This window comes from Camelus bactrianus, chromosome 18, assembly GCF_048773025.1.
Source record: "Camelus bactrianus isolate YW-2024 breed Bactrian camel chromosome 18, ASM4877302v1, whole genome shotgun sequence".
Lineage (NCBI taxonomy): Eukaryota > Metazoa > Chordata > Mammalia > Artiodactyla > Camelidae > Camelus > Camelus bactrianus.
The window spans coordinates 22957377-22974153 of record NC_133556.1 but is presented as its reverse complement, the minus strand read 5'-3'; the positions used below and the strand labels follow the sequence as shown (position 1 = coordinate 22974153).

The following is a 16777-nucleotide window of genomic DNA, read 5'->3' as shown; positions in this document are numbered from 1 at the left end:
TTCTAGGGCACCTGAGTATTATATTTTATAACTGTGTGGTTTTAAACAGTTCTGGGTTCACATCCCAGCTCCACTCCCACTCGCTGTCACTTCACCTCCCTGAACCTCACAGGCTTAAGTAATAGCTACCGCTTCTGGAGCACCTATGATGCACTAGCCACTGAGCTAAGCACTGCACAGATGCCTTCTTATTTAGTCCTCACGTCTGCCCTGTGACTATGATTTCCCCACTGCCCATTTGACAGGTGAGAAAACCGAGGCTCGATGCGCTTGCCATCAGGTCACACAGAGCAGAGGACATTTGGAACTACAATCACAACTGCTTACCCCAGAGCTCACCCTCTCAACCATGAACAAAACACATACTCCCTGGTCCGTGACATGGGGATAAACACATCCGTCCTTAAATAGGAGTGGTACTGACCCATTACACCATGGATGAACCTTGAAAACATTATGTTGAATGAAAGAAGTCAGACACAGAAGGTCACATATCATATGGTTCCATTTATATGAAATGTCCAGAACAGGCAAATCCATAGAGACAGAAAACAGTCTCTGGTTTCCAGGGACTGGAGAGACACGGGAAGGGGGAGTGATGGCTAATTGGGACAGGCTTCTTTTCGGAGTTATAAACGTGTTCCCGAGCTAGATAGTGGTGACAGCTGCACTGCGCTGTGAATGTGCTAAACACCGCTGAATTTTTTCCTTTAAACTAGTTAAAATGCTGAATGTTATGTTACAGGGATCTTACCACACTTAAAAAAATCATTGTCCTGCCCTACCGAGTGCAGAGGAGCATCTGAAAACGATCCGAACAGGGAAGGGGCGTGAAGGCGCTCGCACAGCCCGCGGTGCCGGGCGCCGTCCTGGTGATTACTGCCCCTTACTGTACACCGGCCTTTCCCACGGGCTGAGGCCACAGCTCGGCAGACAGGCTCCAACCTGTCCCACAGGAACTGCTTTTCCAAATGATAACATCAGTGTTGCCTGAAGCTCTGATGGCCACGAAGCATTTCTTCCCTCCAGCTCCCCCGAGAAGTGACTAAAGGAGGAGGAGCAGATATTCCATCTCTGGGTTACACTCAGGGCGAAGCGAACCCCAAAGACGTTAAGCAACTGGACCAAAGTCACCCAGCAAGACCCTGGCAGCACCGAGCCCCTCTTGGCCCACTCCCAGGAGTGAGCACTGTCCCTTAGGCTGTGGACCTATGCTCGTGCTAAAGAAACAGAAACAGTCAACCATTTGTTCATTCACTTATGCCTTCATTCATCCATTCAATGTGTGTCCTAGACACAGCACAAGACTTTGGGGTTACAGTAGAAGATAAAACACACAAGATCCTGCCCACAAGGGGGCTTTTGGTCACAGTGGCAGCTGGTTGGAGAGTGGGAGGCTCCCTTCAGAAGCTCCATCACTAAGGGACAATGATGACGTGAGCTGGGCCAGGTCCGGGGGAGAACGGTATTCCTCAAAAGGGACGGAACTGGTTAGGGAGAGGGTGTAATCGCCCAGGTTCTCACCACTCCCCCAAAAGGGCAGGAATGAGGTCAGCATGAGATCTATCTAAACATCCATCCGCCGCTTATTGAGCACCTACTGTATACCAGGTTGTGCTTGATGCTAGAGATAAATAAATCAACGATCACCCCTGCCTTCAGAAAGCCCACAGATAGAAGACAAGGATGTTTAAAAATAACATCATAAGAACAAGGATGGAGCCCAGTGGATTATGAGAGCAAGGAAGAGAGGGCCCTAACTCACATGGGGGTTGCTCAGAGAAACTTCAGGGGGAGGTACTCCCTCTTATGAGTCTTGTCAGATAAGAAGGTGTTAATCAGCTCAGGTATACAGTGGGTGCTCACTGAATGCCTGAGTGGTCAGTTAATTGCAAAGCTTCCCTGGAGCAGGGGCAGTGCTGCCTTCATCTCTGTGGCCCAGGGCCTTGCACTGGGCAGCACATACTAGGTGCTCAGTGGACGTTCACTGAAGAGGTGGCAAAGCTGTTCCAGGGCAGGGCCTGTGTGTCCTGTTCATCTGTGTCCTGGTCCCCAGCTCGGGGCCCCCACAGAGTGAGTGCCCAATAAATGACTGAGGGTTTGCATGAAGGTCAACTAAGCCCTACCTCTTCTTCAGGCCTCAACTCCACCTCCAGCTCTTGCCAGGCTGCCACATCCTTTTTAGAATGTGTCATTTACAGCCCAAACCACCCCCTCCAGGGACCTGGAGGCAGTAAAGGGCAGTGGTTAAGGGTACAGAATTGAGTACCAGGGACTTGTTTTAACTCTCATTCTGCTACTTCTTGGCTATGTGATCCTGGACAAGTCTCCTAGCCTCTCAGCCTCAGTTATCCTCATCTGCAGAATGGGCAGGTATAACAGAGCTCCTTCATTGGTCTGCTGTGAGATAGCACTCGTGAAGCATTTAGCACAGAGCCTGGTACGTAGCAGGGGCTCAATAATGCGAGTGACTATCCCATGCTCCCTTTGTTTCATGATGATGAAAACCTTGTCACCTTGGCAACTTCACATGTGCTGTTCCCTCTCCCTGGAACACCTTCCCCAATCTTCCCAGAGCCATTTCTGTCTGCTCTTTCCAGGCTTCGTCTAAATGTCACCTCCTGGCCTGCCAGATGCACACCATCGTATCTCCAGCATCCAGCACAGGGCCAGGCACGTGGCAGACACTCAGTACACATTTGCTGAATAAAACAAATAAAGGAAGGCAGGCAGGCATGGCTCTCCCACCTCCATTACCAGCTTCTTCCTATTTGCCTAGGACACCTCCTGGTGCGATGCACACAGCAAGCACTTAATCCATGCTTCCAGGCAGATGTGACCTCTGTCCAGTTCAGTACATCAGCCAGGGCACAACGGCCCGAGAGGAAAGATGGGCAGGCAGCAGCATGCCCCATGCAGCATCTGGGCCTCAGAATCTGGACGATCACTCCCCATCGCTCCATCTTAGTCGATTTCACCTGACCCAGCCCACCTGCACTTGGCTGTGTTTCTGCCTCCCTGCCCTCAGAAGCCCCTCTCCAGCTGGTCAAGTTCAGAGGTTTCAACATCTCTGCCTCCCGTGTCCCAGCCGGCATCTCACAGCCCTGTGCCACCAGCAGGTCCCAGCTGCAGGCACAGGGTTTCCCTCTTGTGACCGTATTAGGAAGCAACTTCAGTTTTTCCCCAGCACTTTATATGGTCAGCCGTGGCGCCCTGAGCTCCCACGGCCTTCGGCAGAAATGAGGAACAGTGGGGGAAGGTGAAAGAGAAGCAGGCTTTAAGTCACAGCATCCAGGGTTGGACCTCAATTTTGCCCTCATTGCCTGTGTGACTTTTGCCAGGCGCCCAACCCCGGAGCCTCTTCCTCCCCACCTATAAAATGATGGATAACCATGCTTCCTTCACCAGTGCCGTGTCATTTCTGAACATCTACCCCAAAGACAGACCGGGTCCACCAAGAATGAGATCTGCTGTAGCCTTGATTTTAATGGCAAAGAGGACTAGAAACAACCTAAATATCCATCAATGGGGGACCGCCTCAATTATCATGGTCTGCTGCCCTTAAAAAGAATATATACATACAAATATACATATATTTGCCTGTATATGTATAAAATATTGCTGGAAGGAATAAGGAACTGGTGACCACAGTTTCTCTAAGGAGGGGAATCAGAAGATGAGGGATGGGGATGAAAGAGAAAGTTCTAAATACACTTATATACTATTTTATTTAACATTTACATGTGTTGTCCAGTCAAAAAATGTTTTGAGTCTGACTTAGATAGTTATGAACAGACATAAGAAAAAGCCACAGGGCATGATGTATGCTTATTTCTAAATATTCTCTTGTGGTCTTTGCATGGATAGCCTTGTATTATTGGGGAAGTTCTTTGAAGCGGTAACAACTTGAAAGATCTAAACAGTCAGCTCACAGCTCAGTAAAGAGGAACCTCCAGTCAGCCAGGTGTGATCAACGGTCAACAACACTCAGCTCTACGGTCTAGGAGACAAAAGGGAGTGGTAGGGCCTGTGGAAAAACAGTGCACACAGACCATCTAACAGGGACAGTGACCTGGCAACCTGGGTCCAGGGGTGCCAGGTCCTCTGCTTTTTCAAGCAATGCCAGAAAGTGAGATTTTCTTTATTTTCTTTGGTGGTTGTTGGGGGCAGGGAGATATATCAAACTAACTCATTTTTTTTTTAAAAAAAATAACTCACTCTGAGCCAAAAGCTTTGCAGTCTCTGGCTTAGCACCTAGTAGGTGCTCAAGAAATCATAACAACAACAACAAAGAAATCATAACTTAAATTTAGGTTCCCTCCTTCTGTGCACTTCAAGCTTGTCCAACCCAAAGCGAATGGTGCCTGTGGCTCCACCGCCACCTGCCCCAGCCCACACCCATCATGTCTTGCTCCAAGCCTCCTGGTACCCTAGGTCCTTTACCATCATAGAAAGTCAGCCCTGCCCCGAAGGCAGACAGACCATCTATGAATCCCAGTTCTTCCCACCTCCAGCAATAGAGACTGAACACATCTGAGCCTCAGTGTCCTACTCTCTAAAATGGGGTACTAGCCTCTGTGTCATAGGATCATTGGAAAGATTCAGGGAGGCAGCAGTTAAAGGCACTGGTCCTAGGGCCAGCCTTCCTGGGTTTGAGACCCAGCTACTTCTCATCAAGTTATTTAAGTTTTCTAAGTCCCAGGTTCTTTATCTGTAAAAATAGGGCTAAATGATCATATATCTCCCTTACACAAAGAAAAGAACAGTAGTGACAATAATAATGTATCAGCAGAAGCCGGTGATGATACAGTCGAAGTGACCGGCAGCTGCCATCATTACTGTTGTGGGGGTCATCATGCTGCTTTGAGTCTGATGAAAGCTAAGACCCTATACCCAGAAAAACAGGTACATATGCACAAAGTTTCTTAAGCTTCAGAGGGCTGCACCCTAGTACCCTTTCACAGGTGCTGAGTTCAGAACCCTGCGTTTTAGGAAAAAAAAATTCTCTTTGGGTAAGAACACTTAACTTGAGATCTACCTGCTTAACCATTTTTAAAAAAAATTTCTTTTAAATTTATTATTTTATTTAGGGGGGAGGTAATTGGGTTTTTATTTCTTTCTTTTTAATGGAGGGACTGGGGATTGAACCTACGACCTCGTGCTTGCTAGGCATACGCTCTTCCACTGAGCTATCCCCTCCCCCACTGCTTAACCAGTTTCTAAGTGTACAATACGGTATTGCTGCCCGCAGGCACAAAGTTGTACAGCAGAGCTCTAGAGTAGATTCACCCTGCAGAACTGAGCCTTTATGCCCACTGGTTAGCGATTCCCCATTTCCCTTTCCCTCAGCCCATAGCAACCACCATTTCACTCTCTTGAGTTTGCCTGTTTGAGATACATCACGTAAATGGGATCCTGCAGGGTGTGTCCCTCTGTGACTGGCTTATTTCACTCAGCATAACGTCCTCCAGGTTCACCCACGTTGTCACAAAGGGCAGGATTTCCTTCTGTTTTAAAGCTGAGCTATCACAGTGTATGGTGTATACACCACCGTGTCTTCATGCAGTCATCGTTTTAGAATCTGTGTCCTGATCTGCATATAGCTCAAGCATGTCTTACCTTCCTCCTCTCAATTATCAAGCAGTCTCAGGGCGAGGACCAGGCCCTGTGACTCAGCATCCCACAGAGAAGGAGGCAGGAGAGCCAAGGGCACTTAACAGGCAGACAAGCCAGTGTGTGATCTGGTCCCTTCCCAGGCAAGTCATCTCATGTGCAGGGTGGGATGTGAGCTTTGCTCTCATCATTGTCATCATTTGTCATCGTAAAGGACAAAATGGGCTGGGAAGGACTTGGGACAGGAGCCAGTAGAGGCAAAACCCACACCTTCACTGAGATCCCTCTGCCTGAAATCCTTGTCCCATCCCCCAGCCAAACACCAGTGACAGAGCAGACTGCTAGGTGGTCATGCAAAACTCCAGAAGAGCACAGGAAGGCTGGACCAGGAATCAGAGCCACATGTGTGCCCCCATCTGTGCCACGGATGATCTGTGGCAGCTCAGGCAAGAACCTGCATCTCTGAGATTAGGAGACAGGACCCTCAGCCTTCTATGCTGCCTAGATCCAAGAAGACAAGACATCTTCCAAGACCTAAGCAAAAGCGCATTGTCTGAGATGAGCCTTGCAGGATGGAGGGGAAAGGTCTCTCCTTTACCAAGGGCAAAGCCGGGCACGGCCGGCTGCCTGGGCATCACCTGCCGCCCACCTGTAACAAGGGCCATGCCTTCTGCCATCACGCGCTGGACGAGTAACTCTCTGTACCCCTCACCCTCACCCCTTTCCTCCTTTATCTCCTCTGTCACGGACAACGGTTTCTATTTAAGCGATTAAATTGACCAGAAAGGAACAAGATAGGAGTAGGCGCATGGTCACAAGGCTGAAAGGCTTTTTATCTAATCTGTCCAGAGAAGCATAGCAGGAATTTGAAGCTTTGATTCATTTTTTAATCTGCTGTCAGAAGATATTCTGGGTCTTGGGACCTTCATAAGACCCTCATTTTTCCTGATTTCTATTTTGGGCTCAAACAACTGTGTCAGGGGACAGCAAGCAAGATTCATACCTATGCCCTTCCTTGACCTCCCTGGATGGAAATGACTTATCTTAGACAGGAGACCTACAGAGCCCAGGTTCCCCTCTGGCTTCCCATAGACTGGTGTCCTTAGAAACATCCATTCTGTACCAACAGCCCCTGGTAGATAATGTTTCCATACAAGGAGTAGTGTGGACAAAAAAGACTTCCCCTGATTAGTTAGAAAGGATGGTCTTTAGCACTCTGAGCCTCAGTTTGCTTATCTGTAAGATGGGACAGGCATAGTGAATTCAATGGATGTTGTGTTGATTAAATGAGATAAAGAGGAGGCATTTATATAATTATGAGTGGCTCCCCCGTGCCCCCTTGGCTCTTATAAAAAAGCCACTGTAACCCTCCTCTGAATTATCCATAAGAAGAATGGGTAATTATTTATGGTCCATCCATGGGATAGATTCCCAAGCCCTTAAACAGGCATTTGGGGTTATGACTGAGCAATAGGGAAGCTCAGCATTGACTTGTGTGTGGAAAAAAGAGCAGGTCCCCAGCCTGTGGGCACTGGCTTTGAAATATGCAAACAGGCACCATTCTTACAAAGAAGGATGTGGAGAAGGCACCAGCATCTTATCAGCTATTATGTCTGGGGGAGGACTGATTTTTGGTTGTTTGCTGTGCTTTTCTGAGTTTTCCAAAATTTATTCACTTCTTGGAATGAATATGCTTTATTTTCCTAATTAGGAAAAAAAAAATCTGCAGGACATTTTTAGAGATGACAAGGGGGTTTTGTAATTTTCACGTGACAAAACATGGCAGGACTAGAAGGGCCTAAAGATGGAGGTGACTGTTGCCACAGGTTTGCAAAGGAGCCAAGAACATCTGTCTGGTAATAACAAAAATGAACACAACAGCAACAAAACCAATGAAAACAACACCAAGCCTGTTGAGCTTCTACAACGTGCCAGGAAGCATGCCCAGTGCTTTCTTTGCAGAGCAGCCCACTCTGTGAGGCTGGTACCATTCTTGTGTTCATTTTACAGAAAAGGAAGTAAAATTTCAGAGAAATTAGGTAACTCGCCCAAGGGATTAACAGGCCCTCTCTGAGAGGCAAGATGGACAAAGTCTGGGTTGGGGGATCCTCTGCCCACCAATCTGGTTTCATGGGGCTACCATGTCCCTCTACATCTGCGGAGATGGTCCACCCCACAAGGAACCTGTACCCTGAGCTACACTTCCTCACATCGTCTAGTCCAGGCTGTCCGATAGAACTTTCTGCAACGATGGAAACGTTCTACCCCCGTGCTGTCCAGTGCAGCAGCCAACTAGCCACAGGAGGCTGTTGGGCACTTGACACGTGGCAGGTGCAACTGATCGATTTTCAAGTATTGATTTTTAATTGATTTCTATCTAAATTTAGCCACCTGTGGCCAGTGGCTACCTTATTGGACAGTGAGGCTTTAGTCCATTCTGATCTGCACAGTCCACCCAGAAGAGTCCAGCTCCAACCTAGGAAGGGAAGGCCCCCACCAAAACTAGCCAAGATCTTCATGTCTCCTACCTACTTGGTTGCCAGGATGGGCCAGCCTTCCCAAGGGGGTTGAGAGCTCTTCTTTATTGGAGGAAGAACAGAGAATTACTTCATTGAAATCTGTTGGGTGTTTGCCACGTGCCTTGGTGCCCTGCCCATGTGATCACATGAAATCTTTGCACCTCCCTTATGTGGGGAGGGTGATTGTTCCCATTTTGCAGATGGGAAAACTGAGGCTTCAAGAGGTGAAATCACCTGTTTAATGTCACAGAACTGGTAGGGCAGGATGAGATGTGAACCCAGGTCAGAATGATTACATCTCACCATGCAGCCTCCTTCAGTGAAAATTTCAGCCTCCCAACCTGCACCCCGACATCTCTAAACCCCTCCCTTCCTTTAGAGACACAGGAGGCCAGAATGAAGTGACCAGCTGCCCCACGATACTCACATATATGAGTCCTGAGAAGTACCTCTCCCTCAGATTGTGTAGCACAGAGGCTTCATTGAGACAAGTCAGTTCTGCCATGTCCTCCACCTTGGAGAACTTGGGCGGGTTCATCTTCTGGATGTCATCTTTGCCGACCGTGACCTTCTTGCCATTCTCCACCAGCTCCACGATCACCTCATCCCCTTTCTCCTCCTTGATGCTGGCTGCCTCAAAGCCCTGCTTCTCTGAAGGGACCCAGACCAGCCTCTTGGCAGCCCAGTCAGCCTGGGCCACTGGGTTGTTGATGAAGTTTTTGTCCACAAAGAGGAACTTCTCATCGTCACTGAGCTGGCCCTTCTGTGCCATGGTGCCTGGTTGGTCCCCTGTGGAATAAGGCAATAGGGTCAGAATTGGGCCAAAATCAAGCCCTAAAAACAGATAAAACCCTCACCTTGTCATGTCTGGGAACTCAGTCTGCAGAAACATCCCAAAAAGCACAAGGGTGTTTCCTGCAGGATGATTTATGCTGTCAAAAAATGGAAACAACCCAAAGGCCCTTAGGAGAGGATCTGCATCATTGCCTACTGTCCATTGACATGCCGTGAATATGTAAATCATATTTTCGTACAATGAAATGCCATCCGGGGGTTAAGATACAAGTGCATCTACATGTGAGGAAGATATTCAAGTCTTATAAATTACTGTAAAAAGGCAAGGAGAGGTCCTCAAATGGTTAAGTTATCATATGATCTAACAATTTCATTACTAGGTATATACCCAAGAGAAATAAAAACATACCTTCACACAAAAACTTGTAGCTGAATGTTCATAAAAGCATTCTTCTTAATAGCCAAAAAGTGTAAAAAAAAGAAAAAACCCAAATGTCCATCAACAGATGAATGGATAAATAAAATGTGGCCTATCCATATAATAGAATACTATTCAGCCATTAAAAAGGAATGGCATACTGATATGTGCTGCAGCATTAATGAATCTTGAAAACACTACGTTAAGTGAAAGAATCCAGCCAGAAAGGGCCACATATTCTAGGATTTCACTTCTATCAAATGTCCAGAATAGACAAACCCACAGAGACAGGAGGTAGAGTAGTGGTTGCCAACAGCTGGGAGAAGATGAAAGTGACAGCAAAGGGGCACAGTGCTCCTTTTGGGGGTAATGAAAATGTTCTAGAATGTATTACAGAGGTGGGTGCACAACTCAATGCTAAAAGTCATTCCACTGTACCATTTAAATGGATGAACTATACGGTATGTAAATTATATCTCAGTAAAACTCTTTTTAAAAAATGAAATACAGGGGAGATTGTAAAACAGGAGTTATAATAACCCATTTTTTAATTTTAAAAATATTTAGAATTCATATAAGGGGAGAGGGTATAGCTTAGTGGCAGAGTGTATGCTTATTATGTTAAGGTCCTAGGTTCAATCCCCAGCACCTCCATTAAAATAAATAAGTAAACAAAAAAACCTAATTACCTCCCCCCAAAACAAAAACAAAAACAATTTAAAAACAGAATCCATATAGAAAAATAACTGGAGAAATATGCACTTACCGAGTACAGTTATGAAGGGATTTTTTACTTTTTATGGGTTTTTTCCCAATCTTTTAATGTGGTAAAACATATATAACACAAAATTTATTACTTTATTCATTTTTTTAGTCTACGTTGACATTAAGTACATTCATATTGTTGTGCAACCATCACCACCACCCAACTCCAGAACTCTTTCCATCTTGCCAAGCTGAACACCATTAAACACTCATTTCCTATTGCCTCTTCCCTCTGCTTTCTGTCTCTATGAATTTCACTACTCTAGGAACGTCATATCAGTGAAATAATACAGTATTTATCCTCTTGTCACTGGCTTATTTCACTTAATGTAATGTCCTCAAGGTTTTCCCATGTCGTAGCATGAATCAGAACTTCCTTCCCTTTTTAAGGCTGAATAATACTCCACTGTATGGATATATGACATTTGGTTTATCCATTCATCCTTTGATGGACATCTGGGTTACTTCCACATTCTAGCTATTGTGAATAATGCTACTCTGGACATTGGTGTACTTTCTATTATGTTCTTATTATATTATAGTTTTATAACTTTTACTAAATTAATGATCAACAAAAATAGGTACCTTTAAAAGACCTTCAAATAGTCAATAAGAAAAAGATGCTCAAAAACAAAAACAAACAAACAAACAAAAACAAAGCATAAAAAAAGGACAGAAATAGACTCACAGACAGAGAATACAGACTTGTGGTTACCAGGGGGGTGGAGGGTGGGAAGGGATAGACTGGGATTTCAAAATTGTAGAATAGACTACACTGTATAGCACAGGGAAATATACACAAAATGTTATGATAACTCACAGAGAAAAAAATGTGACAATGAGTGTGTATATGTCCATGAATAACTGAAAAATTGTGCTGAACACTGGAATTTGACACAACATTGTAAAATGATTACAAATCAATAAAAAATGTTAAAAAAAAAAAAAGATGCTCAGCCTCACTAGTAAAAGAAGAAATGCAAGTTAAAGCAATGAGATGTCGCTTTTCACCTATAGCTTGGCGAAGATGAAAACTACTGGTGAAATCCAGTATTGTCAAGAGTGTAGGGGCTGGGCCTTTGCATACATCGCCCTGATGGGTGGAAAAGCCCTAGAATTCATGCACACACCCTGACCTGCATTTCCACATCTAGCAATGTAGCTTAAGGAGACAGACAAGTGCTAACAGATGTGTAAGAGGGTGCACTGCAGTGCTGTTTGGAACAGCAAAACCTGTAAGCAACCTGAACGGCCTTCAGTGAGTGCCTTGTTAAACTGTAGAACGCCCCGGCAACAGAATGCTAGAAGTCTACCAAAACTTTGAGCTACACTGCTATTTATGCCACACAAAGATCTTTCCTTTTCATCTTAACATATTTATTTGTGATTTGCATCCTTTAAAATTCTCCCACTGTAAATACACAATTCAATGATTTTTTTTTTTTGTAAATTTAGAGTTGTACGGTCATCATGGTGATAAATTTTGGAACATGCTCATCACCTCAAAAAGGATTTCTTCATGCTGGTCCACAGTCATTCCCTATTCCCACCCCGCCCCCAACCCCCGGCAACCACTAATCTGCCATCTGTCTCTATAGATTTGGCTTTTCTTGCATGGCATATAAATGGAATCATAGGTGACTTTTGACCATGCAAAGATATTTACAATATACCTACAGATTAAAAACAATATGTAAAAATGGAATACTAAGCAATAAAAAGGAACAAACTACACAATAAAATAGCAGATCAGTAGCTGCCAGTGGACGGGAAGGGAACTCACCAAGAGGCACAGAGGAACATTTGAGGTGATGAAAATGTTCTATATTCTGATTATGGTGGTGATTACATGGCTGTGTACAGTTGTGAAAGATCAGTGAATTTTTGAAAAAATTGGTGAGTTTTACTGTATATAGATTATATGTCAATAAAGATGATTAAAATATTTATAATAGAATCTTTCCTATAATTTTATATATGTGTGTATTTTTTTAAAGTCTAACAAATGACGCACTAAAATATTAAACTATGTTTTATTTGGTCAAATGTGGGACAGTTTGAACTTCAGTAAGAAAAATACAAGGGTTGAAAGATGATTGTGTTTAAATCCATGAGCACATAATTTTTTTAAAATTCACAGATCATCCTTGTAAGAGGCTAGGGGACCAACACATTATTTTGAAAACTGGTAAAGAAAGAGGGGAAATGAAAACATTGACTCTGCCTTTCTACAAATTGTTTCTCAGGGTCACTGAATAATTGACAAGAAGCCTGCCTTTATATAAAATATCAAGTCATTAAAAGTCCTCTCAATGTGGGGAGCCCATTTGTGACAGATTCACCATCGTGTTGTCTAGATGTGTCCATGAGCAAGGTGCTGAGACAGCAAACTATAGGTCTGTCTGCTGGTCCATTCCAGACCCTCTGATCATGTCTGCATGATCTGCCCAGGTCACACCTGCTCTCACCCAGCTCCTCCAACCCACCCCATCTCTCCTCCCCTACCCACTGCTGCTATGCTCCAAAGAACTAAGGTGCTGGCTGAATTAGGATGTATAGCCACCAGGACGTACTGTGTGGTTGATGTCCCTACTCAGTTCACAGCTCCTCTGACTTAACCAAAATAATCCCCATGCTTGGGCCTTAAATCCCACGGAGATGTAGTAACCCCCATATCCCATCAAAGGGCCCCTGGAGCTGGTCAGCCAATTCTGACATGCAGACCTCACAAGGCAAAAATCAGAGGGTCGAGGGTCATTACTCCCGCTCTCCTCTTCCAGAGTAAAAATAACAGTAATAAGAATCAGAAACTGATTTGTTCAGAAGGGATGGTTGTTTCTCCTGGGAGACCTGATCTAGCAGCTCATTCGAAAGAAAAAAAAAAGTTGGAAAAATGAGCAAATCATTCCCTAATTCTGAATAATCACTTCAGTTATTCAAAAAAGTGAACTAAAGGATTGTAGAGAACATATACCGTCCCAGATTTAACGATCACATTTCCTGCATTTTAAAATTGTTACTGAATTTCTTTTGGGACATAATGAGTCCAACAGCATCCTCCCTTCATCCCACTTCCACTGCGTTAAAAAAAAAATACTACCTTCTGCTTAGAATTCCAGCTACTAAATGTAGAAGAAATGATGAAAGAAGAATGTAGCAGTTTTGCAACTCTGAATAAAATAATGAGTCTCGGCAATGACTATCAGTACTGCTGAAACAGCAGACCAGTGGTCCTCAAACTTCCTGGTGCCTCAGCTTCTCCTGGGGGCTGTGAAATCACAGATGGCTGAGCTCACCCCAGAGCTTCTGAGTCAGTAGGTCTGGGATGAGCCTAAGGATCTGCAGTTCTAACAAGTTCCCAGGGGATGCTGAGGATGCTGGTCTGGGGTCCACACTCAGTGAGTGGATGGATCGGCTGACACACCCACTAATTAACCTTAACATTGCAAAAGAAAGTGAATCTGACATCATGTGCTTAGACGGATGCCTTAGAAGTGCCACCACCACCGATAAAATATTCTTACAAAAAGGGAAAGGGGGTAGGGGTCGGGGGCCAAAGTGGATGAAATCTCTGCGTCTATAGGAGGGAAACCTATAGATCAGAAGAGACTTGAGATGCATAAGAGAAATGGGGGGTGGGTGGAGGGAAAATGATTGGCCTCAAGTGATGATAATTATCAAAGATGAATGATAGGTACCCAGGGGTGCATCATACTGTTCTCTGTATTTTTGCGTATGTTTGAAAATTTCCATAATGAATTAGTTCTAACAAACACAGTAAAAGACAAAAGTAGAGGCAAGAAAAGAACCCTCTTTCCCCCACCCACCAACACGCACGTCCACACACAGAGCAAGTCAGAAATAAAGGTGTATTTTGCAGTTTCAAAAAGCCACCCTTTACCTGGAAAGCTTTGAGCAATTGTAATTGTCAGAAAAATAAAATTTTACCTGCCAATCCCTCCAAAAAGAAAAATTGATGAGCTAACCAGGGAAATGTGAGCACCGACGCAATGTGTTTTATATTAGGGAATTTGTTAAATTCTCTGGTGTGAAAATAGTACTGTGATTTCGTCTATTTAGAGAGTCTTTTCCTTTTGGAGGTATTGCGAAGTACTTAAAAGATGACATAATAAACCTGAGGTTTATCTCAGAATAATCAAGGCAGGGAGACAATGTGGGGCTGGGGCGAGGGAGTAGGGAGGGTGTAGGGTCGGGGGAGACAAGACTGGTGCAGGTGTTGTTAATTGCTGAGGTTGGGGTACCTGAGAGGGGTTAAACTGTTGTCTACTTTTGCATGTTTGACATTTTCCTTAAAAGGAAATATATTCCTATATAAAATTTATAAAATGATCTTCTACTTGTAAGCAATGTCAATATCACGCCATCTCCCATTCGGTGGTAAGTCATACGCAGCGCGAAGCTTGCTGAATAATGATAGGTAACACTCGTGGCCCCCTCACAGGCCTGGGGCTAACCCCTTCACGTCGGGGATCACGTGACACCACCACAGCCTTAGGAGTTGGGTTTGACAGTCAGCTCCACCTTACAGATATGGAAACTGAAGTTCAGAGAGGTGAAGGAACCTGCCTGAGGTCACACAGCTAAAAAGCAGCAGAGCTGGCATCCCAACCCAGGTCTGATTCAAAGCCTGTGCTCTTCTGCCTCCCACACAAGCTGGATGGGCTTATCAGAAACTCGGTGGAGTATCTGCAATCAATGAACCAGCCCTTTAAGGTACCGAGCACAGTGACTGGCACATAATAAACATTCAAAATGGGACCCAAATCAGATTAAGTGAACTACAACTCCACATCATGACAAGAACAAATCTCACAAACACACTCGTGTGAAAGAAGGCAGACACAAGAGGGACATACTGTGGATTCTGTTTACAGGTAGACCTGGGAGACACTGGGGGCTGGGATCCAGACCATCGCAATAGTGATTTCCCAATGCATATAAAAGTTATATTTATACTATATGAAGTGTGCAATAGCATTATGTCTAAAAAACAGATACACACTTTGATTGCTAAAAAATGCTAGCCATCATCTGAGCCTTCAGTGAGTCATAGTAGCAACATCAAAGATCAACCACCATAACAAATAGCGTAATCAAAAGAGCTTTAAATATTGCAAGAATTACCAAAATGTGTCACAGAGACATGAAGCGAGCAAACGTTGTTGGGGAAATGGCATCAAAAGACAGTCAAGGTTTGCTACAAACCTTCAAGTTGTAAAACAAAAACAAAAACAAAAACAAAAACAAAACACAGGATCCGTGAAGCACAGTAAAACAAGGTATGCCTATGTGTGAAGCTCAAAACCAGGTAAAACTGAGCTGTGGTGACACATGTCGTATGTTGTCATGGAAGGGTAGGGCACGGGGGGGACTTGTGGGGCTAATGCTTCTTAGTCTGAGCGCCAGTGACATGAGTGTGCTCATTTTGTGGAAATTCATCACGCTGCCTACCCCCAGGGATGTGTATTTTTCTGATACAAAGTACATTTCAATGAAAAATTTCGGTTTCTTTTCTGTTTTCCTTTTATCTTTAATGATGGTAGAAGACACATCATAAAATTGACCACCTTAACCACCTGATTGTGCAGTTCAGTAATATTAAGTACAATCAGTGAAAAGTTTTTAAATGGTAGCCAATTATACCCAAGAGGGTTGGGAAAAGTGTTTTGTTTCGAGCTGCTTGACAACCAAGTGGGCTCTTCCTACTTACAATGTTGTGAGTCACCCTTAAAGACAGAAAAAGAGCAAAAGGTACAACAGTAAAAAAAAAAAAAAAAAAAAAAAAGACACAAGAATCCCCACTTCCAGGATTCCTGTCTAATCTAGGGCTCAAAAATACAAACAAGATCAAGCACAAAGATTTGGTCTCTGTCCAAAAAAGGGAGAGAGAGGCTGGTCAGCTTCCAGTGGCTTTGAGATCTCTGACAGTCACGATGTGTGAAATCTACTTTGGTCAAAAAAAAAGAAAAGAAAAGGAGGAGGAAAAGAGAAGGAGAACTTGGCTTCACTCTAAATGCCATTTCCCAGAATGTGCTCCTTGGAACCCCAATCCCTCGAAATATTCAGGGTGGGAGTGGGGCAGGACTCATGGAGATTGAGACGCTTCAAAAATCGATGCTGCTGTCAACTCCATTTGAAAAGTGCTACACATTCCCTCCCCACCATCGAGAGGGAGAGCTCTCAAGAGGATATTCAAGGTCCTGAAATCTGAAAGCTATTGAACCCTTTGAACCCACGGCTTTTCAAAACATTTAGGCACAGACCTCTTTCTCACCAAACACTGATTAAACCCCAGAGATTTGCCTTTGAGAAAATGCAGTGAGCCTCACAAACCAATATTACTAATATCAATAATCATAATCTGCTCAATCTTATCGAGTGCCAGCTATTATCTCATTCAATCCCCTCAAAAACGCTATGAGAAGCACTTTTACCTCTGGTTTACAGATGAGGAAACTGAAGCACAGAGAGGTTAAGTAACTTGCCCATTGTAGCACAGCTAGTTATGGTGGAATCTGCATAAAGATTATTTTCAAAGTGATCTTTTCTCCTTTGTCCACCTTCTTTGAAATAGGGAGAGAATGGAAAGAAATTCAAGCACACACAGGACTCATCCTGGATCAGTCTTTGGCAACTTGAAGGCTCC

The 16777-nt window shown here is 44.3% G+C and overlaps 1 protein-coding gene across 4 annotated transcripts in view; it reads right to left on the bottom strand.

Moving 5' to 3' along the window:
• The window catches only part of MYH11 (myosin heavy chain 11), a 105770-nt gene that overhangs the window by 82793 nt on the left and 6200 nt on the right, over nt 1-16777 (bottom strand). For all 4 annotated transcript variants that reach the window (XM_074346290.1, XM_074346291.1, XM_074346292.1 and 1 more), the window contains exon 2: nt 8560-8921. In XM_074346290.1, coding sequence (XP_074202391.1) covers nt 8560-8904 — 345 coding nt within the window. In that variant the 5' untranslated portion in view covers nt 8905-8921. The remainder of the gene's footprint in view (nt 1-8559; nt 8922-16777) is intronic.